Source organism: Siphateles boraxobius, unplaced genomic scaffold, assembly GCF_051911475.1.
Source record: "Siphateles boraxobius isolate OS27281-9 unplaced genomic scaffold, OSU_SipBor_1 31, whole genome shotgun sequence".
NCBI lineage: Eukaryota > Metazoa > Chordata > Actinopteri > Cypriniformes > Leuciscidae > Siphateles > Siphateles boraxobius.
The window spans coordinates 772,887-795,468 of record NW_027508931.1 but is presented as its reverse complement, the minus strand read 5'-3'; the positions used below and the strand labels follow the sequence as shown (position 1 = coordinate 795,468).

The 22,582-nt window shown below is 38.9% G+C and overlaps 3 protein-coding genes across 24 annotated transcripts in view; all 3 read left to right on the top strand.

Annotated features, from left to right (window-relative positions):
• Nucleotides 1-12,263, top strand: part of ripor1 (RHO family interacting cell polarization regulator 1) — a 69,169-nt gene extending 56,906 nt beyond the window's left edge. For all 8 annotated transcript variants that reach the window (XM_077248802.1, XM_077248797.1, XM_077248801.1 and 5 more), the window contains 10 exons: nucleotides 1,758-2,723; nucleotides 4,944-5,077; nucleotides 5,374-5,530; nucleotides 6,000-6,135; nucleotides 6,378-6,539; nucleotides 6,824-6,982; nucleotides 8,860-9,056; nucleotides 10,079-10,162; nucleotides 10,381-10,471; nucleotides 10,779-12,263. In XM_077248802.1, the coding sequence (XP_077104917.1) occupies nucleotides 1,758-2,723; nucleotides 4,944-5,077; nucleotides 5,374-5,530; nucleotides 6,000-6,135; nucleotides 6,378-6,539; nucleotides 6,824-6,982; nucleotides 8,860-9,056; nucleotides 10,079-10,162; nucleotides 10,381-10,471; nucleotides 10,779-10,876 (2,184 nt within the window). In that variant the 3' untranslated portion in view covers nucleotides 10,877-12,263. The remainder of the gene's footprint in view (nucleotides 1-1,757; nucleotides 2,724-4,943; nucleotides 5,078-5,373; nucleotides 5,531-5,999; nucleotides 6,136-6,377; nucleotides 6,540-6,823; nucleotides 6,983-8,859; nucleotides 9,057-10,078; nucleotides 10,163-10,380; nucleotides 10,472-10,778) is intronic.
• A 503-nt stretch (nucleotides 12,264-12,766) lies between these two features.
• ctcf (CCCTC-binding factor (zinc finger protein)) lies at nucleotides 12,767-20,246 on the top strand. 12 transcript variants are annotated; one of them, XM_077248814.1, is made up of 14 exons: nucleotides 12,797-12,951; nucleotides 14,380-14,486; nucleotides 14,573-14,602; nucleotides 14,697-15,263; nucleotides 15,356-15,695; nucleotides 15,813-15,983; nucleotides 16,079-16,212; nucleotides 16,314-16,434; nucleotides 16,545-16,694; nucleotides 16,821-16,981; nucleotides 17,090-17,272; nucleotides 17,359-17,500; nucleotides 18,040-18,246; nucleotides 18,333-20,246. In XM_077248814.1, exons 2-14 carry the CDS (start codon nucleotides 14,463-14,465, stop codon nucleotides 18,554-18,556), a joined length of 2,454 nt encoding a protein of 817 aa, XP_077104929.1. In that variant the 5' UTR covers nucleotides 12,797-12,951; nucleotides 14,380-14,462; the 3' UTR covers nucleotides 18,557-20,246. The 12 variants fall into 12 exon arrangements, with proteins under 12 accessions (XP_077104935.1, XP_077104933.1, XP_077104929.1 ...); XM_077248812.1 differs by having other exon boundaries at nucleotides 12,813-12,951; nucleotides 18,330-20,246; XM_077248815.1 differs by lacking the exon at nucleotides 12,797-12,951 and adding an exon at nucleotides 13,024-13,995.
• Nucleotides 20,247-20,919: 673 nt separating this feature from the next.
• The window catches only part of carmil2 (capping protein regulator and myosin 1 linker 2), a 42,153-nt gene continuing 40,490 nt past the window's right edge, over nucleotides 20,920-22,582 (top strand). For 2 of the 4 annotated variants that reach the window (XM_077248792.1, XM_077248789.1), the window contains exons 1-3: nucleotides 20,945-21,062; nucleotides 21,216-21,310; nucleotides 22,297-22,347. In XM_077248792.1, coding sequence (XP_077104907.1) covers nucleotides 21,026-21,062; nucleotides 21,216-21,310; nucleotides 22,297-22,347 — 183 coding nt within the window. In that variant the 5' untranslated portion in view covers nucleotides 20,945-21,025. Of the gene's footprint in view, nucleotides 21,063-21,215; nucleotides 21,311-22,296; nucleotides 22,348-22,582 lie in introns of all 4 variants that reach the window. The other 2 variants (XM_077248793.1, XM_077248791.1) reach the window with 2 other exon arrangements.

The following is a 22,582-nucleotide window of genomic DNA, read 5'->3' as shown; positions in this document are numbered from 1 at the left end:
TTCGTAGAATGTGTCATTTCCGTTCCGAACACAGTATTCGGCTTCAGGCACATCCCTAGATGTGACTAAAACAGGTTTGTATGGTTATTCTAGTAATGAGTAGTATCTGCAATCTATCTAAGAAATTATAGTTGTTGTAGTGATGATTTCCACTGTGTCCTGTAGTTACTGTCAGTTGTCTTTAATTAAAAAGAGCAAATAGGATCCTTGTGCATGTTATTCGTTGTCTGTCTGACTGTGAGTGACAATAGTAGCATCTACAGCCGTCAGTAATGCATTCATTGGAGCTGTTATTGTTTTGAAGGGTGGTCACATTAGCTCAGCGAGGCAGGGTGCAGCTACAGCAGAAGTTAATTAGAGGGAGCAGGGAGTGTTTTAGCTCACCGGGCCTGACGCCAGTCTGCTCTCCACTATAATGAAGCTCCTCTGTGTCCAAATATACTGGCTAATGCTGAGTGATGAAGAACACACTCCTATCATCCTGTTGTATTGTCATCTCCCTCCACAAACTAGCCTGCTGTCTGCTCACAGTCGTCATGTGTTATTTTAGAGTATAATCTCAATATGGTCCATTTAGAAGAATATGAACTTTCACATGACTCCATCAGGGCTTTTTATTTATTTAATATTTTACTATTTTACTACCTATAAAGTCTCTTTAAGACAACTCAGTTCACTCTGTGGTCATCTTTGCAGCATCTTTGCCCCTAGACTATTTTCTATAGGCAATAGTCACGCACTTAAACAACGATAGACAGAGATCTAGAAAGAAAACAGTCAACAAAATGTTTAAAATTTGCAGTAACGAGTAATACCGAATGCATTGCAATTTTCTTTTGCTCAAATGATGTCCTTAAAAGATTTGTTTTTAGGTTTAATTTGGTAATGCGAATACTGTATCAGTAAGGCATTTGTGTTCTTTAGCTGAAAGACTGCTATATTGACCATTAAGATCATTAATTTTTCTTCTACTTAGTATTTATTTGCATAGAATTATCTAATGTGTTTAACATCAAGATTATTCAAAAGTTTGGGGTCAGTAAGATTTAAGATATAACTCTTAATTCAGCAGGGATTTATTAAATTGATTAATTGACAGTAAAGGCATTTATAGCGTCACAAAAGATTTCTATTCCAAATAAATAATTTTCTTTTGAAACTTCTATTCATCAAAGAATCATGGAAAAAAGTATTACGCCTCCACAAAAATATTACGCAGCATAACTTTTTCAACATTGATAATAATAAGAAAAGTTTCTTGAGCACCAAATCAGCATATTAGAATGATTTCTGAAGGATCATGTGACACTCAAGACTGGAGTAATGATGCTGAAAATTCAGCTTTGCCATCACAGGAATTAATTACATTTTAAAATATATTCAAATAGATAAGTTATTTTAAATTGTAATAATTTCACATTAATAGTTTTACTCTAGTTTTGCTCAAATAAATGCAGCCTTGTTGGTCATAAAAGTCAGACTGTCAGGCAGTCTTTTAAAAACATAAAAAAATTGTTCCAACCCCAAACTTTTGACCGGCTGTGTGTGTACAGCATTGTCTTTACAACTCAGTGTATTTAGACATCTGAAAGCCACAATTATTTGAACTTTGAGCGCTGTGTTCCAGGCAGCTTTACGCTTTGCTGCACAGAGTTTGAAGCTTTGAGAAACATTAACGTGAGTCATGTGAAAGGGTCTTTATTTAAATTATGATAATCATTTGTTTTCATCTTCATAATCTCTTTCTTCCCCACTAGAATATGTTGAGGAGGCAAGAAGAGATGGAGAACGGAACGGCTTGGTCAAACTCCTCTGAATCCTCAGATGATTCCTCCAGTCCTCAGCTTTCCTTGGGAATGCGTCACGCACACAAGAACTTAGTACAGCCCGAGGTACAAACTGCTCCTCCTGCCATTGAAATCTCATTTGCTCCCCGTGAATCAGCAACCTCTACTCCCACCCGCCTGGCCAATCAGAAAGAAGAGGAGGAGGAGGAGGAAGAAGAGGAGGATCTGAAGAAACCAGCAGCCTCCATAACAGTCACCACCGAGGCTCCTGTAAAACAGGAAGTGCCCAATGGCCATCCCAGCTATTCTCGCTCACTTAGCCATATCAGCGAGAACAGCGCAGATGGTGTTTCGATAGACAGACTGGCTGTGGAATCTGTGGAGGCCACTGAAGTAACTTCGAAGGTTTCTTCGGTATTTGTAAGTGACATTGCCATGGATATGCCCCACCGAGCAGAACCATGTTTTGTAGTACAAGACACTCAGGAGATCTGTCCCATTCCTGATCCCTCCACAAGTGAGCCATCCTATCCCACTGAGCCACTGAACTGTTCAGAAAGTCGCTCTCCTGCAGAAACCACAGCTTGTGACTCAGCTGTAAAAGCTACAGAGCTCACGTCTAGGGTCACCTGTGGAGACAAAGACTCTTCCTCCAGTGCTATTGCTTTGTCCCAGCAGATGGACAATGGTGTTCCTAGGACTGGTTCCTCTTATGAGCCACACCTCACAAAGACACAAACAGGCGACCTGCTGGAAGAGAAATCTGGTTCTTTAGTAGACACCAGACCCATGGGTGGTTCGGAGGAACAATCAGCAGACAGCAACGTGGAAGAGGCGCTTAGTGGCGTTTTGTCCTCGCTTGATGACTACAGAGGCCAGTTCCCAGAACTGCAGGTCTTAGAGCAAGAGCTGAAGCTGTTGGAGGAGGTGCTAACAGTGAGTGCTGCAACTTTTTTACTGTTTGTGGGTTTGTTGTTGTGGTTTAGAGTCAGTTTTTTTTTAAGAAAGAATTGTCCTCCAAGTAATGCAATGCAACCAAATTTTTTATTCTTAACTTTATTTTATAGAAATAATTTTTATCTTCAAAAATATATAAATTATTTTAATAATGCTTATGATGTGGAAACTCACATGTATTTAAGTTGTATGAAAAAAGTATGTTATATACAAAATATGATCAATACTTTTTTTTATTATTATTTAATTTATTTAAACTTAGACTGAATTTACATTTGGCGTTAACATGTGATCACTGTGATCTGATCAAGCAGTTCGTATCATCAGGCCATGGTGCGTTTTCACTTGTCAGCAACAAGTACCTGGATAAGTTGTCAGATATCTGTTTCCCACGCAATATTTAAAACAAGTCTATAATGGAAAATGTCGACTTGAAGTGGTGGGGTTTCTTTTAAAGACTATTTTCAGTCGCTATTTGGGGGGTCCAAAATATGGGTCCAAAATATGGGCCCAAAATATGGGCCAGATGTGGTTGAAAAATTGTGCATTGTTTACAGACAATAAATGGCTGTGCAACTTTCAGGTGCAAAAGCAAACTTACTGCGTTCTACTCCGCCCTTGATTGTCACGCAAAAAAACCTGCTGCATTATAGTGAACGCTGTTTTGTGTGACATTGACCTGTATATGCATTAACGTTACTCTGAGATCCGATCTCAATGCATCTTCGACAGATATCTAGATCACTATATTGATCAACATTTGAAAACTTTTCTGAGATGGAGACGGTCAAGAAGTTTGAAAATGAAGACAAAGTTGCTTTAACCTTTAACCTTTCCATCATGCAGTGGAGCTTCACAGATTTAGGGGTCATTCACACAGAACTTATTTTTGCTGTTAAAAACGCAAAATGTAGGCCAGTGGAGCAGAAAAAACGCTCGGTCTGGATTTATTAACTTATTTTAACTTGAGCGCTGTGTTTTTAAAGCGTTCCATCATGCACGGGATGCTGCAAAAGACGTGCGCAACTGTTAAACAAGTCTGTCTGGTGCGTTTGCATTGAAAAACGGCGGAAAAGTAACGCAGTGGACTGGAAAAAAACATTCTGTGTGAATGGCCTCTTAGGGTGCAGCTCTTCCTGGCTGACTGAGATGTTAGATTCTAAAACTAAAGCCTTTGGGTGTTCCTTGTATCCTTGACCCACGATAACCATCAAAGTCTCAGATCCAGGTTTGGATTCAGAGGCTTTGGTCTTCATCTGTAGAACAATAGAGTTCATCAAAGATATGCCCCTTGCTTTCACTATTAACCGCTTCATCCTGTGTCTACAGCGGAGGTTTTCCCGGCACATCTTACCTTAGTCATAGAATAAACACAATGCATCTCTTTTTCCAGAATTGGCCTGATGAATGTTCCAGGTTTTACAAGTTAAGCTCTATTGACCCTCACTGTAATGTTGTTAACAGATATAATTGCTCCTCGATTTGTAAAAACAAACAAACAAAAAAAACACTACAATTGCAGTATTGCACTTTCAATAGAAGTATATTGCTCAAGGTATTTTGGAAGAGTTTAACATAAAAAATGTGCAGATTGGATGTACCAGTAACTTGCACAGACAAAGTTAGTTCATGATTCTATCATACAAGCCTCATGTTCACAATATCTGGCTATATTTTAGAACAGTGTGTATTTAACATAATTCTGTGCAGTGCCTTACCCAAATAACTTCAATTGGAAATGTATTGCTGTAAACATGATTTTTGCTTGAATATTCACTGTGGTATTGACAATAATATCGTGTAATCAACAATTCAGCCTAGAACTTTAGGCCTTAAAAGGATAGTTCACCCAAAAATGTTATCACTTTCACACCCACCAAGTTGTACCAAACCTGTATGAGTTTTTCTTCTGTTGAACACAAAAAATATATATTTTAAATAATGTTGGCCCATTGACTTCCATCGTAGGAAAATATACTATGGAAGTCAATGTCTGCCGTCAAATGAGTAAATGATGACTAAAATTGTATTTTTGGACAAACTACCTCTTTAAAATCTGGGGCTTCTTTTAGCTAATAAAAATAATTTGATTGTAGTTTTCAATGATCTTTTGAAACATTTTACTCTTTAAGAGTTTTTCAGTTTTAATAAGTTATAAAACTAACAAGATTTATAGTTTGCAAATGTGTGTATCTGCAGGTACGAAGTCGCAGTCGCTCATCCAGTGTCAGTTTGACAGTTGAGACGGCTCTTGGAAGCTTTGACTTCCTCAATACATCAGACTTAGAGGAAGAGGAGGAGGAGGATGGCGAGAGGCGGAGTGTGACAGACAGGTCAGAACTTAAGAAATGTCTCACCTTTCTGCTGCCAATGGGTATTTTATAGTAAAAAAAAGAGAAAGAAACCAAGTTCAACCAAGGTTTTTCATCAAAATACATTGCTTGTATAATGTTACGTGACACTACTGCCACCCAGTGCCTTGAAAGAAAACTGTTAGTTTGAACAAATGACTTCACAGCTTTATCTATGTTCAGTGCAGTCTCTTTACTCTTCTTCTGAAAACGTTTTGGCTATTTTTCTGCTCTTGTTTGACGTGTGTTTGTTCTTATGTATGTTTTGACTGATACAGCGCAGAGGAGCGTCCAGCGGCTGTGGAGAGCGCAGGAGAGGATGAGGGCTGTGAGGCACGATGTTGGGACACTCCCTCCGGTCCTCTAAGCACGGGCTGCCCGGCTCTAGATCACACCCTGCTGGTTCATCTGAAGAACTGCAGCTCACAGCTTCTGGTCAGTTAGTGTACTTCACATGGGCATTTGGTTACACATATATGAGAATAATCGGAATGTGTGCAGAATTCTGTTTTGTTTCTATTAAGCATAAGTGTAAATACATTATAACCCACAGAAGTATTAATGTTCTTCTTCTTATAATAAGTAATAATTCACTTCTTGAATAAATAATCTTCAATAATAATAATAATTTCTAAAATTGTAAAGGATGTCTAAAGTAAAAAAGTCTTAAATTAACATTTTGAGTGTTTGTCTAAATATTTATGTGTGTGTGTGTGTGTGTGTGTGAGAGAGAGATTAATTGGGATTAAATAGATTAATTAGCACATATATTAAAATAGAAGACGGTTCTTAGTATTATATATATATAATTACTACTGTTAACACAGGGAATTTTTATGTTTGAAGTGTTTTCACTGTGTCTGAGCGTCTGTATTCATACTCTGTGTTTTGTTTTTGTAAACAGAGGTTAGGCACATTCGGGCCTCTGCGCTGTGGGGAGATGTACGCTCTGGACCGACTTCTCAGGGAGGCGAGAGTCCTCGAGCTCATACGATGGGTTGTGAAGGACTCGAGGGGCGGAGTCATCCAACCAGAGGAGGGTGAGTCTCGCAGGTTTTTAAATTAAACCGTTATATTACTACTTTACCTCAGTTTTCTCTCTGTGGTGCTTCCTTTTTATCTCAACTATATACTCTTATTTAATCTGTGCAAAAGTTCATACATTGTTTGTCATGTGTCACAGATCTTACATTATACAACAGAATGTTATTTCACGAATTTGCCAGTACTTTTTCCTCACAACCACCTCTTTTTCTTACATTCTCTTTGTTTGTCGGAGCAGTTGTTCCTCAGTTAGATCAGTGCCAAGGGGCTGTGTTGCTATGGCGGCAGTGCACGGATGGCTGCAGTGTGTACAGCACCTCCACAGAGGCCTTCTTACAGGCGCTCAGTGATGCTTACGCCAGCAGACTCCCAGAGAGAGGAGTCGGCTTCACAGACACAGGTATGTGTGTGGCTGTAGTGTATTAATGCATGAACAAGCACCGGAAATGAGTTATTGGCTGATTGGTTTCTAAATTGAAATCGCTGTTCAGTGAATCCATTAATCAACATAAATTACAACCTTAACTATAACTTCCTGTATTGCATCTACTGGAAGTATATAATCTCCTGCTGATCATTGTTTCTGATGAGACCGTGAACTAAATTTCAGTAGACCTAATCAGATTATCTTTTGACACTCTGTTACACTGAACTTATGTGTGTGTGTGTGTGTGTGTGTGTTAGTGTTTCTTCGTCTGCTGGAGCGGATCCTGGAGAGAAAGTTGCCCAGGCGTGCAGGAGGTGCGTCCAAAGAGACTCTCACACTCTTCCAGTTTTGGAGCTACCTGGAAGCAGAGGGGGTGAATGACTTGGACACACACATTCCTGAGCTGGCTGAAGAAGGTACATTTGAGGGCCAGATGAAGGGCTGTGTACATGGACAGTCATTTGCAGCGACAAATCGACCAGTAAAAAATTTAAACATCCTTAAAGAAAATACACAATTTGCTTCTCAGATAAATGTAAGATTTCAGAGAATCTTGTGCTACAGTTCACACAAGTTTGGAGTCAGTAAGATTTTTCTACGGTAAATTTACATTTATTATATATAATTTTAAATAATTTGACTTAATAATACATATCATTTTATTATATTTTTATTCAGCAAGGAAACATTAAATTGATCAAAAGTTAGAGTAAATAAATGCTGCTCTTTTGAACTTTCTATTCATCAAAGAACCTTGAAATACAAATTCCACGAAAATATAAGCAGCACAACTTGATAACATGATAATAATAAGAAATGTTGCTTGAGCTCCAAATCAGCATATTAGAATGATTTCTGAATGATCATGTGACTGAAGACTGGAGTAATGATGCTGAAAATTGCATCACTTACATTTTAAAATATATTAAAACAGAAAACAGCTATTTTAAATGGTGATGATATTTCACAATTTTAGTGTTTTTACTGTATTTTTTTTTTAGGTAAAAAAACTCTTTAATTTTCTCTTAAAATACTTAGTTTGCACATTACCTAATTTCTCAAAGAGTCTGAAAAGGTTCATTCGAAGATTCAGTTTCTCTAAACCCCTCCTTTACGCCAGCCACCTCTGCTCTGATTGGTCTGAATAACTTAAAACTTTGCAGACTTTTACATTCACAAACAGCTATATAACACACGGCATGAAGCATAATAGGGTCAATTTAAAATAGAAAAAAATAGTAATATTATATCACAATATTACTGTTTTTACTGTATTTTTGATCAAACAAATGCAGCGTTGGTGAGCATATAAGACTTTCAAAAACATAAAAAAGCTTACCAACCCCATTTTATTTTAAACCGAGTAAATCAAGATTTATTGTTGTATGGCATGTACAGTTTTATTATTAGGCCTAAATCTAACAATATATTTTAAAGATGGTCCTTTAAAAACAGAACACTATTTGCCAAATGGGTAAGAAAAAAATCACAAACAATATGCAAACTATTTCTCCTCCAGATTATATATTTTTAGTGGCAAAACAGATTTGTTTTCAAAATAGAATTACATCTTATTTTACTTGGGCCTGGTTTCACAGAGAGGGCTTATATTAAGCAGGATTAGTTCAATAAGGAAATTTAAGTAGCTTTAATAAATGTGCCTTGAGACAAAACAATGGCACTGACATTTTAAGATATGTCAGTGCAAGTTGCTGTCAGTTAAAACAGCTCAAACACACATTTTAGTCTAGGACTAAGCTTAATTTTTGTCTGTGAAACCAGGGGGTAGTTTTAAAAAAACAGTTTACAGCTCACCAATGATGTTACGGCATTCAGCAGAAAAAACACCTTATTTGACCAACACAACAGTACAGCCATTTGGGACCTCCAGCATTAAAATAACTCCGTGTAACAAGACTTGAGTGAGTGCTGGATGCTAGAGAGAGAAAAAGTGATCAGAAATGGTATTGAATGCAAATTTTTCCAATTTACACTGAAAGTTTATTACAAATTGAGATCTTTCATTGAAAATGAGCAATGTTTTTGTCGCTGATGTTTGTTGCTGCAGATTGTTGTGAATTGTGAGCGCCCTTATGTTAATGGTCTATAACATTCATTAGCACGAGTGATCTGCAACGCATCTGGAGTAGTATCAACCCCTCCCAACACCCCCATTCAACCTCTCTGTCGTTGTGGTTTCTCTGTGCATCTGTCCACTCCTCCCCCGCCTCATGTTTTCTCTGCAGTGTATCCGTTTCATCCATGTCTCTGTTTCGGTCTCCTTCTCCTGCAGTGTGGCTAGTTCAATGCCTGCAGTCTGGAGATCAAGATGTTCTGGTAAAATCTTTGAAGAAGCCTCCAGAGTATAGTCTGAAGAGGGAGGGCTTGCGGGCAGTCAGTCTGCTGCTGAGGGACCCGAGGGGGAAAGTGTGCAGTGCTGCCAGTTCCCTGCTGCGGAGTCTAGCGGACCAAACCCGCCACAGGGAGAGGGTAAGAAGTGCGCTTAACCATCCTACTGCAAAAACTCTGTTTGTGCTTTTGGTGGTGAATATTTCAACAGATTTGCAGGTCAAATGAACTTCAGGAACTTGCGCATCCATGGTTATTTATCCATGTTCCACTTGTTTATAATGGCTATTTACTTTTTTTTCAAAACATAATAATTAAGTATAGGCTCAAGCTAAAAACAAAATACCTTTCTACAAAAGAAATATCACAAGTTTATGTATAAGCCATGAGAACATTAATTCTGCAAAATGTCTCCAAACTTTTCTATGCTAAATGCCAAATTTCCCCTATTTTTAAATTTAGATGACCTTTTCTGTCGTCTAATGCCATGGTTATTTTCATTAACTAAAACTAAAACCTTATATATATTTTTTATATTACTAAAATTACATAAAATAATAAAAATATTATAATAACTAAATAAATAATAATAATAAATACTATTTTATTTCAGCTAGTCGCAAAGGCAATTTTTCCTCACTATTGTATAGTTTAAGTACCAAATTAACTAAAACTACATAAACACAACAAAATGACTCCAATTAAAATGAAAACAGGAAACATAAAAGTAAAAAACACTATAGTAGTTCATCAGTGATACTAAAATAATATTGTCTAATGCTCACTTAAAGTTAATCTTAAAAAACACTATTAATTTTGCACTGTTAAATGTAATCTTTAGAAAATGTCGGAAAGAACATGCATTTTTCATTCTGTACTGCATTGTACATAATGCTGTGGTGCCTAAATTCACTAGTAGCATTTAAAATGATAGATTTTAGTTTTTAGTGTTATATTTTTTATTGTGTTATTTAATGTTTTAGGCAAAACAGTGTATATATATGTATAATTTGAATACTGACCATTTATCAGTAATCCCCCATAACATGAATGCCAGAATGTTAATATTTGTGCATCCCTAATCATCACCATTAAATGCTTTGTTATTCAGAAAGGGTTTAGATTGAATCCTCTCTGTGTCTTTCATTATTGTTCTGTCTCAGGCGCTGGTGAGCTGTCTAGAGTTGCTGGAGGATGAAGGCGTTGAGACACGAGTGTGTGGATGTAAAGCTCTTGCATGTCTGAAGGTCAGTTCATGCATGGCTAAACATCTCTCCTCAATAACTCAGTGCCACTCAATCAACATTTACTTTTTCCTACATTGTTTATATATATATGCTTGCATAACTTCATAACTTAGATATGCTGTAGTGATTTGAGTGGGAATCAGATTGTATGCAGCATCACACCTCAGTGTTGGTGGAGGACTTTAAGTAAAGTGTCTGTCTGTGTTTGTGCATCACAGGCCAAAGAGAGCATTGAGCAGCTGGTGTATCTGTGCCGGACAGATAAAGAGGATGTGAGGGATGCTGCCAAACAAGCTCTGCTTGTGCTAGGTAAGCATTGAATCAACTAAACAACAGAAAATGGACTGGTAAAGGAAAGATCAGTAATGAAACTGAAAGCACGGATCTGCTGCAAAAAAATGTGTCCCAAAAGTGGTCCAACAGTGAGCCATGGAAAAACTGGAAAGATCAGAATTTAATTCCAGGTCCAGAAAAATACAAGTTTTGAACAGTTTATGAACATAATTTGTGATCGTGATTTTCCAATTAAATGCCAAAAAAATGTAGTCAAAAGTTATTGTCATTTTAAAGAGGAGGACAATGCATCTTATTTCCATTTCATTTGTTTTAATTACAGGTGAGGAGGGGAAGATGGCCCATCGACACCTTGAGTCCTCACAAGATGGAATGTCCCGCATTTTTGCACCCGGCAGTATGGCCAGTACGGCTTTCTAACACAATCAACTGGCCGATACTTGTTGAAAACAATGTACTTGTGTCTCAGTATCCTCACTGTCACGATCATGCCAATTACAAACTATTAAATGCACAATACTATCAAACAGTTTTAAATGACACAAATCAGCGTGATCACACTCTTACAGATAGAGTGTCAGCATTGTCCTCAAAGACATGGACGAATGTTTTACAATCATTAGACAAGAGGACTTGTATTTCGGTCTGTATGTTATTCATATTTTGGACATGACCTAAGATGAACTACTGTAAAGTGAGGAGGTAAGATACATAGGTGGGTGTGGGTTTATAAACAACGTTTTGCTGCCTTAAGTTTTGGCCCAATGGTGTTGCCTTCATGATTCGTGGAATGAAGCTGGACCCTCGTCAGCAATACAAGTGATGACTGATAGTGATATGAGATAATGTAATATTTTCACTTTATTGATGCAAGTAGGCAGTGACTAGCTGCAGAGTACACAGAGAATATGATTGACCACTTTGTGAAGAGTGCTTATGTGTGTGTACATATTGATTGGAGAATGTATGTTGATAGCTGAGGTCACACCACAGAAAGTAGGATGGGGATCTTGGAAAATATTTCTTTATTAATCCCAAACTTTCATAGGGACTTTGTTGCCATAAAAGTGTAACAGTGCCATTCCATACTGTCATATACTTTACTGATACAGAATATATATCTATATCCCATTGGAAGTGTAAATGTTTTGTGTTGTAATTTAGTTTAAATGTTTAAATGCTCAATGACAAATGCAGATCTGATTTGATTCAACATGCACTTCACATTTAAGCCACTGGCAATGTAATATCTGCTGTAAAAGTGGTGAAGCTGTTCATTTTTTTTATTCATTCTTAAAGATGTCATCATTATTATGGAGTGAAAGCTGTAAACAGTTGTGAATATTGCCTTTTGAAATAGGTTCCGACAACCTCTCTGTGCTTGTGAACTTTAGAGTGGCCATGAACCATGTTTGACTCAGAGCATTTCTCCAGTGCTGCTAGACTGAAAGGTTCTGAGTTGAAACCAGGGAAGGTTCATTTGTTTTTAAATAACATTATTTTCCAGTTCAATCTGTTTCAGGCTTCAATATGACAAACGCCTCTTCAGTGTATAAGTGCCTCAAATTAGTATGGGGAGCAAGAGAATGAGATAGATAGACTTTATTTAAAACTCAAGACTGCAGTTTAGGATTGGAAACTGCAGAACAGATTTAAATATATTTTTCATTATTATCCTCAGATTGTGCAGCATTAAATAACTGATTTACTTATGATTTTTTTATTTACTCTAAATATGTATATTGTCGGACAAGGATATTGTTGACATCAACTGTAAAGGAAACTATTAAAATTATGAACACTAAAACTTGCCTGATTTGTTCATTTACAAATGTGTTATTTGTACTTTGTCACAAAAAATAAATAAAGGGATTACATATTTTGAGCATTTCCACATGTATGCACACATGCGCAAATAGACTAATTCAATAATAAAGGAATCAACATCAAAACAGTATTACATAACAGAGGAGTCAAAAAATATAGTGTGTGTGTGTGTGTGTTTTATATGTACTGTATACAAAAAAACTATATTTTAAGATTAATCGACAATCTACACATTTTGTAGTCTTTCACACTGATATTTCCAATTTGGGAGTGTGGGAACGCAGTTAAGATATTCTATTCTCTTCTAATACCTTCTTATATTGTAATGAGAGGATCAGATACTGCAACGTTAAACATACTTTGATACAAATTTGACTTAACGTCTAAAAAAAGCCCACATCCCGTAATTCAAAAGTAGCGCCCCACACGGCCAATCCGCACACTGCTTTTGTTTACAGCCCTCCCCCTCGCCACCGCCCCCCTGCGTGAAGCGCATGCGCAAAGGCCGCTAAGGGCCGCCATTTTGTGCGGAGCCTACTCTGCAAAAGCGGGAGAGGATTAAAACCGCCGGAGGTGAAGGACGCAATATTACTCCGTCTCGTCCTAAAGGAAGAACAAACCCTGGGCTTTCTGTCGAATTCAACGCGAGAGCAAATCACCAAACGCAGGTAAAACAGCGCTACTTTTCCGAAAGGGGGGAGTTTTGCAGGAGCTTTAATCGGCCTCTAGGTGTCACGATGGGGCTCCCAGTGCAGGCGGCTGGCGGGGGGTGTTTGTCTCCCTCTATCGTTATCGAAAATTTAGCAAAAAACATTTATAACCCAGAAGTTCGGGCTTCAGCCTGATTATTAAGCACTATTAATACTATATCAGACGGTATTTCACCACGATGTCATTATTTAACGCCAGGATGTTTGCTTCAATCTTTAGGCCAGGCGTCCATTTTCTGTTTCTTCTCTTTGTTTCCTGTCTTTAGAAACCCGCCGTTTCTGCACGCGCACTTAGCCAACCAGCTAATATGCATCTTAAAGTTAACCAATTTCCAACCATACATGGACCAAACAGTTAAGAACAATCACCTAAACACACAAACGTCAAATCCGCGAGGTTTTACTCGTAATATGTACTATTTTAAGCCGTAAAACATAATTTAGCTCGCGCCTATCACTCTGTTCGCGCCCCTCCTCGAGCAGTTAAATTCAAACCCGAGACGATGAAACATTGAACCGGTTCGGCGATAATAAAGTCCCATTACGATGGCCTCTGTTCGCTCTTTGGTCCTTATCACAACTGAAATCCAAAATGACGTGTTTAAGTCTAACGTTACGTTGAATAAAAAATAACTGCGTCTTTGATTTAGCATATGTCCTGTCGTCTATGCTAGCGTGTTGCGCAGGTTAAAATCAAACGAGGAAGATGCCGTAGCCAAACTATAAGGATAGCCATTTTCGATAAGCAATACCGAGCCTCGCCTTACACTCCCCGAATCCCAGCGTTTATCGCCTGAAAACAGCCGGATCGCCGCAGTCGTTGGTCTCGGTGCGACCGCTCACTCTTGAAAGACTAACCTCAAGCAACAAACGACTGAAGGGATAAAAACTGAAGAGAGCTCCCTCTACAACCCGACTGGTAGTGGTACAAAAACACGATTAACCATCGCAGAATGCCCTCTTGCTGTGAAAAATCATAAGGGTGTTTTAAAACGTGTGAAGGTAAGGATAGTGGGACACATTTTGTCGGTTTAATGGGTTGGTTGCCAAATGCGCGCGATCATGAGGAAGTAGAAGCGAGAATCGGTTAAGATGATGCTTTCTGGCTTCGAATCAAGAGTGCAAGACTTTGTTTTTGTTTTATAGAACTCACGTTCAAGTTGCAAGTTTTCCGAGGTTATGTATTAATGTGTTAGGAAACTTTATATATATGTGTGTGTGTGTATTTATGCTATATAGTATGTGTATGTATATGTATATATATATATATATATAATACACACTATAATATTAGTGGGTATATTTAACCCCAAAGAGGGGTGTGTTCAAGAAAAAAGTATGTTTTGGTTTGCACATTGATGGATTGATTTGTTTGCATCCCAACAGGTTGAGCTAGGTAGTAAGAAGCAGAGTTGAGACAGGTAGCACATTCATCGGAGGCAGAAAGTGGTGAAGGCAGGGGTAGAGAGATGAAGTATTCCTTTTTGATGCAGGTAAACTCACAGTACTCTATACAAACACCAAAGTCATGGATGCCTATGGAAGTGCCAACTCAACTCTTTTGTTCACCTTTTGCAAGGTTGATAGCAGCCTGTCTCAGTGTGTGTATGTAAGTAAACACTGCAGGTTGCAGTCAGGTAGGAAAACTTTAGTGTCTTGCATCTAGTGTTGCATTCTAATCTTTTCGCTTTTAATTGCAATAGGTATTACCCATGGAAGGGGGACCGACTGAGGCGGTGGTGGAAGATGCAGGGGATGCTTTCAAGGCCAAGGAATGTAAGACATATCAAAGGCGGCGAGAAGATGAGGAAGTGGGAGCTGAATTGTTGCATGCTGCTGGGTTAGAGCAAGTCCAGATTGAAGGACAGTCTGTGGTGGAGGCCCAGCAACAGTTGGTCGAGAGTGTAGTTAATGTCAACAGCAGTGTGGAGATGATGGTGATGGACTCCCTGGACCCTGCCCTACTCCAGATGAAGACTGAAGTCATGGAGGCTGCTGTCGGAGCACCTGTTGGTGTGGCTGGTGCTGCCCATGAAGCCACAGTCACAACTGTCGATGACACCCAGATCATCACCCTGCAGGTGGTGAACATGGAAGAGCAGCAGTTGGGCTTGGGAGAGCTGCAGCTAGTGCAGGTGCCTGTTTCTGCTGTCCCCGTCACTGCTGCCACTGTGGAAGAGCTGCAAGGGACACTGGTTGATGCCACTGCCATGCCTAAAGATGGGGAGCCAGTCATCTGTCATACCCTGCCATTGCCAGAGGGCTTCCAGGTTGGCCATAATTTCTGCTTTGAACAGACTACAGTTTTAAATGCTATGGGCTCTGACTCTGGTGAATTTAAATGTTATATCTTCTATTACAGGTGGTCAAGGTGGGTGCAAATGGAGAAGTGGAAACTGTGGAGCAAGATGAGCTCCAGGCCCAAGAGGATCAGCCTCCACAGCAGGAGGAGGAGGAGATGGCTGAAGCCCAAAATGAAGACCCCGCATGGTCCAAAGATCCAGATTACACGCCCCCTGTTAAAAAGGCTAAGAAGACTAAGAAAAGCAAGCTGCGCTACAATACGGAGGGCGATAAAGACATGGACGTGTCTGTGTATGACTTTGAGGAGGAGCAGCAGGAGGGACTGCTTTCTGAAGTCAATGCTGAGAAAGTTGTGGGTAATATGAAACCACCTAAACCAACCAAAATCAAGAAGAAAGGTGAGAATGTGTGATGCATACAAAATGAACAGGGTCTTGCATAATATAAACATATAATCTCAATGTTAGATCTGTACCAGGTCTACTAAATCACTGGATTTTCTCCACTGCATACAGGTGTTAAGAAGACATTCCAGTGTGAGCTGTGCAGTTACACCTGCCCACGCCGTTCCAATCTGGATCGCCACATGAAGAGCCACACAGATGAGAGGCCTCACAAGTGCCATCTTTGTGGACGAGCCTTCAGGACTGTGACATTGCTGAGGAACCATCTCAACACCCACACAGGTACATGATCTCCTTTCAATCCATTAGTGGAAAGAAAAATATCGGCTGTCTAGTGGGAATTCGAAATTGAACCAACCTTTTAATCTTTCTGACAGGCACCAGACCACATAAGTGCACTGACTGTGACATGGCCTTCGTCACCAGTGGAGAGCTGGTGCGACACAGACGCTACAAGCACACTCACGAGAAACCATTCAAGTGCTCCATGTGTGACTATGCTAGTGTAGAGGTTGGTATTATAGCATCGCAATTAGATTTTTTGGAAAAATGCATGCCCTTTTTGATTCGCTCTATTGTGCCTGAATTTAACTGAACTTTGACACATTTTAGGTTAGCAAACTGAAGCGGCACATTCGCTCCCACACTGGAGAACGGCCGTTCCAGTGCAGTCTGTGCAGCTATGCCAGCAGAGATACCTATAAGCTGAAGAGACATATGAGGACCCACTCAGGTCAGCAGAACATACCATTTCTCTTAAATTATTGCGGACAATTTTTTTTAGTCTTTTATTTAAATAGAATTGACTTTATGAAAAAGTCTCTCTTTTTTTCTGTCCTACAGGAGAAAAGCCCTATGAGTGCTATATCTGTCATGCACGTTTTACCCAGAGTGGTACCATGAAGATGCACATTCTGCAGAAGCACACAGAAAATGTGGCAAAATTTCACTGCCCTCACTGTGACACAGTTATTGCTCGCAAGAGCGATCTCGGTAAAATTTATTTTTCATTTGGTAGTTTTTAATGGATAATTATAGTGGGCTTTTTAATGGCAATGACAGCTTGGAGCATACTTGTGGTCTATTGCAGTTTAAATTTTTAATTTGTGCCGATTGCAGGTGTGCACCTCCGTAAGCAGCATTCCTACATTGAGCAGGGCAGAAAATGTCGTTACTGTGATGCGGTGTTCCATGAGCGCTATGCTCTAATCCAGCATCAGAAGTCCCACAAAAATGAGAAACGCTTCAAGTGTGACCAGTGTGATTATGCATGCCGTCAGGTCAGACAGCTTATGAAATGGTTTTACTTGTTCAGCATAAGAATTTGTTAATTGCAGTGTTTGAAAATCTTTTTGATTTATTTAATTTACTCTTCTCCTTGCTAACAGGAGCGTCACATGGTAATGCACAAGCGCACCCATACTGGGGAGAAGCCATACGCCTGCAGCCAATGTGAGAAGACTTTCAGACAGAAACAGCTCCTGGATATGCACTTTCGGCGCTACCATGATCCCAACTTTGTACCCACATCCTTTGTTTGCACCAAGTGCGGCAAGACCTTCACTCGCAGGGTATGGTACATTTCAAAGAGGTCAGATGAATTTTATGGTACAGTAATCAGTGTTTAACTTTTTTCTTTTTTTTACACTTTTAACAGAATACCATGGCCAGACATGCAGAGAACTGCACTGGTGTGGATTCTGCTGATGGAGAGAACGGAACTCCACCCAAAAGGGCTCGTGGTGGCCGAAAGAGGAAGATGCGCTCTAGAAAGGATGATGACGACGACGATGATAGCGGTGAGTAGCTTGTTCTGCTACTATGCTGGTGTGACTTTAGTAGCTGAAGAAATACTTGATTAAGAACTATTAAGATAACTAAGGGCCCTTTCACACCTACCTTGTTTGGTCCGGACTTTTGGACTTTTCAGTTTGGTCCGAATCAAAATTGCAGGTGTGAAACCTCCCCCGGACCACAGTCCAGACCAAACAGATGAAATTTGGTCCGACGAAAAGAGGTAGTCTCGGTCCGGATCAAACTGAACAAAGGTTTGGTTCGTTTCTAGTGTGAAAGCATTTCTGTATGGTTCGGACTGCCGGCGACGATAAAATGTTCGTGTGAAACCAAACCAAAACTTTCTGAAAGTGTAAAATGTATCAAAATGTGAACTTTGGTTCGGACCTTGGTGCGGACTTTCAGGTGTGAAACGCCCTAAGTTATCTAAACCTGTTTTAACACGTGGATTATTAGAATGAAATGTGTATGATTTATGTGCTTAATGTAAAGCATCACTCTAAATGGTTTTATGAAAGCTTTAACTGTCGCCTGAAATTCTCAGATGAGCATGGAGAACCTGACCTTGATGACATTGATGAAGAGGAAGAGGATGAGCTTCTCGACGATGAACAGATGGATGTGGAACAGGCTCCACCCAGCGTTCCCATCCCTGCACCAGCTGAACCTCCCGTTAAGAGGAAACGGGGCAGACCCCCCAAGAATGCACCCAAGGCCTCTCCTACAAAGTCTGTCACCAAAACCACCACAGGTACTGTGTGAATCTGTATGTAGACAAACCATTCAAAATGTTTTAGCAGGGTTAAACTAAATTACCCTCTCTGCTTCTCCTAGCAGCTGCTGCCATTATCCAGGTGGAGGATGAAAGCACAGGGGCCATTGAGAACATCATCGTGAAGAAGGAGCCCGAGGGCTCTGATGTAGTTGTAGCTGCCCAGCCAGTGGTGGAGGAAGTGGAGGCAGTCGAGGCTGGTGTAGAAACAGTGCAGCTAGCTGTCCCTGAAGCTGCACCTAATGGTGATCTTACTCCTGAAATGATCCTTAGCATGATGGACCGGTGATCTGGGGATGCGTGTGGACACACAGGCTGATCACACATGCTTGCTTATATGCACATCCCCTTATGTGTCCCCTTATTATATACATATACACACATGCTCACATACTCTCCCTCCCCTTTAATTCCACGCTAAGGCCTCATGTCCTGCATCAAATTTCTTAAAGACTCCATTGTTCCACTTCTTTTTCCTATAAAACTCCAAATTATCAATGTCCTAAAGTTCTTACATTTTTTTCTTCTCATGACGATCACAAAGCTGCGCTTTTCTACTGTTTCTATCACACCAGTAGTTCAACTGCGGATTTATTTTTGCTGTGTACTTGGAGAGGCCAGATGATTTTTGAGAGCAGAAATGTCTCTGACACAACGTGGTATAATACATGCATCTAGACTTTTCTTTACCCAGCTAACCTTCTGTCTTCATTTGTCAATTCAAATCTGACATAACCATGGCAATATTGAGAAACTATATCATTTTGTGCCTGGTCAAACCTTGCTATCTAGAATCGCTATCACTGCTGTAGAAATGGGTGTTTTTACCCCCTCTGTCCAAGAAAATCCTCTCAATGTTTGACATTTATGATGACTTTTTTCGCTGTTTGTTCCTCATGTGCTCTTTCACTGGTCACAGATGATAATGTTAGGGAGCGTAGAAATGTAGCCGCCTAATTATCATGCCAGGGACGATGACATCCATCCATATGTTTAAAAAAAAAACCCTGCAGTTGATACATTTGTACAAAAAAGGTAATCTTGGCTAGTCTTGCTTGTAAATAATTTTTATTTTCTGTTTTATTATGAACATTTTAATCTTTTCTAGTGAATTGATGACCTTGAATGCTAGGGTAATGGCTTTTAACCGTAGTTTGGAAACATGCCACGGAAGGCTTTCAAATGATTGGTGGCAGAAAAATTAAAGCCTGAACAATCATGTAGGCTGCATAACCCCTTTTCTTTCTGTCCTTCTGTAGCCTGAATCGTTGCATTTGAGTTTGCTCAAGTCGCTTGATGGGGAGGGGTTGCTTAGTCTTTTTATGAGTGGCTTTAATATTGTTCCACCTGACGAATAGGCTTCCTTGTTGGATTTTGTTCTAGCTTTTGTTAAAGGAAGAAAAGGGACAGAACTGGGCAGGTACAGCAACGTGCATGACTCCAATCATTTTGATCCGTTTTGATGTGGTCGTGTTCCCAACAACCACCCCTAATATTAAACTGTTTGTGACATGAGTTGTTAATTTCATGGGATTCTGGAAGGAGACTTCAAGTTTACAATAGGTTTTTCAGACCACATTTAATTTAAGAAAGTTTAATACGAGTGTTCAAGGAAGCTATTTTGATATGAACTGTTTCTAGAAGAGGAAGCTTGGATGGGATATTTGTAAAAAGTTGTCACTTGTTCAAAAGAGCAATGTCCTTATTTCTGATCATTTGTTTTTCAGATTCAGAATGAAGTTTTCCTCCAACTAATTGCATTTAAATTGCTTTTTTTTTAAGCTCTTAATTCTAGGTTAATGGTTTTTTTTTTGTTTTGTTTTTTTAAACCTAGCTGTACTATTTGAATTTTACAATGGTCAGAAAACCCAACCTTTATAAAGACATTTATTTTGGCCGTGAGGGTATATAGAGGGCCTATAAGGTAAGCTGGTGTGGAGAATGTATTGCTGTACAGCTAATAAAAAATATTGTCCTTATCAATGTTTGTCTGTTATTCCATCATGATGCACTTGTTTGCTACTTGAAAAAATCACTGATTGTTTTATTCTGTGCAAAGTTACAACAGGGAAAAAAAGAATCTTGCATTTAAACGAAGGTTTAAAATAGTTTTTAAATTGTCTTTTTTTATTTCTTTTTTTATCTGCCAAGTAGCTGAAACATTAAATATTGTTTCAGCAATGGAGTGGAAATTATCTTAGAATTGTGTAGTGCTTTGTTTTCACCTAATTTAAAAATGTACGGCACTTTTCAGGATAGCAACAAGATACTATTTTAGTTGAAAGGGTTATCATAATTTCCTACTGTACATTCCACTAGAGGGAGATGCTGAGTAGAAAAATGTCCATTTAGCAGTTTTATTTTTTAGCATCTAGCCATCAGTGTATCTTAAAGAGTAAAGGTTACAGGTGCAGCATTTGTTTTTTTCCATACATCTGTGTTAAGTGGACAGCAAAACCCCTGACTGGAGTTTTACTACATTTGCAAGCAGATATATTTAATCTGTATTGGGATTGAAATGATTGTACTATGTGAGAAACTGCACATCTTGAGGTGACTGCGATAGGATGCTCTTCATGCAGTTCAGGTGTCACATCCTGTCTCAGACCTGTACTCTCTGTACTGTGGTTTTCCCCCATAAGCATGTATCATAAAGCAGCAGGATGTGTGTGTGTGTGTGTGTGTTCAAGAGTGTATCTAACACTGCCAGTGCTGGCCTGTCTTCACCCTGTTGCCTCTGACATAGTGAGCAGACATTATGGCGGCGCTGACAGAGGTCCCATTTTGCCTCAAAGGTAAGGTTCTTATACAATACTTCAATCAGAGCATGCTACAGAAATGTGGGCATACTTTTTTATCTAATGATGTGATAGCATTATAGTGCAGTGCTTAGGTTTTTTTAGAGTGATATGCAGTTCTGCATAAATGGTTCTATGCTTGATTTACAGAAGGCATAATTCAGTATCTGAAGCCACAAAGGGTTCAGTTCATGAGTCTGGTGCAAATCAACCAGTTCAAGGGACGAGCAGAGAACAGAGTTTTGGTATGTCAGCCTCTCACCCTCACAATGTTGTAATAATGAATATTTATTTTTATTTGTGTAATACAATTTTTTAGTCTATATATATCACACAAACACTAATATCTGCAAAAAGGCATAGTAAGACAATAGTTTCATATTTGTGTGCATTTTTTTAAAAATTAAATATACAATTTTATTACAAAAACATTGTGTGTATATATATTTTTTTAATTAAATGTTATATATATATATATATATATATATATATATATATATATATATATATATATATATATATATAACATTTAATTAAAAAAATTATTGTATTTAGTAATACATTTTTACACAAATATGAGGAAAATAGGAATTTCAGAATGTCTTAGTATTTTGGTTTGTTGCCCTTTTGCTTTAATGGCAGCAGCGCTTGAGCAGCATGAACACTCCATAAGTTTGTTCAAAACCTGATGATCATGTTCTCTGGCATGATGCATGATTTGACAATAATATAAAAAGAGTCTGTTCAAAGAGTCACACGATCAATGGCATAAATGAATTTAAAAACACTAGATTCTCCCAGTCTCGTTAGTAATACCGAATGACTTGACTGTTAACTGTGATGTTCATCTAGAAAGCAGCACTCGTCGCTCATGGCGCAGAGATGTGCTGATGAAGTGAGCATGTCTCATGCTCTGCAAGAACCTGCTTGCACAGTCAGCACTGTTGGTTCATTTATCATTGAAGGGCTGCATGCTTCTCTCCGTTTAATGTGAAAGAGTAAGCACTAAAAAGCCCACAATATTTTTTTGTGGTTTTGCAAAACAAAATTGTTACAGAAACAATATTTTAAGGTTGGTTGGTGAGCCATAAAACTGAAAGCCACACAGACTCATAACAGACAGTACAACTGAAAGGAAGTAGATGGCCTGTTGTTGTGAGCTCTTTTTGTGTACCACCAGATGGCACTAGACTCGTATACACTGTTCTGTTGTGTTTTTGTTCTTTACCAGGTGATGTCTCAATGGAGAGCTCATGTGTTCCACAGCAAGCAGCCAGTGAAGGTGGGTAACAGTATATCAGAGCACATAGATCTCAAACCAGGGTCGTAGCAATCATTTTAACTGGGGGACGTTTTTCCTCTACTTTGAGATATTTCTATGTTTCTAAATGCATGCACATGCACACAGACTTATCAAATGGTTTCTACACTGCTGTCTTACACTTTAAAAATGTATAAAGTTATAAATTTATAAAATTTAAATATATAAATTTATAAAAAAAACTTTATATTTAATG

Excerpts from the sequence above, each read along its gene's own strand:
- ctcf (XM_077248809.1), top strand. The coding sequence starts at position 14,522 with ATGGATGCCTATGGAAGTGCCAACTCAACTCTTTTGTTCACCTTTTGC. Across the intron at positions 16,213-16,313 it reads GTGACTATGCTAGTGTAGAG|GTTAGCAAACTGAAGCGGCA; the intron begins GTTGGTATTATA and ends GACACATTTTAG. Across the intron at positions 18,247-18,329 it reads TGTCACCAAAACCACCACAG|CAGCTGCTGCCATTATCCAG; the intron begins GTACTGTGTGAA and ends TGCTTCTCCTAG.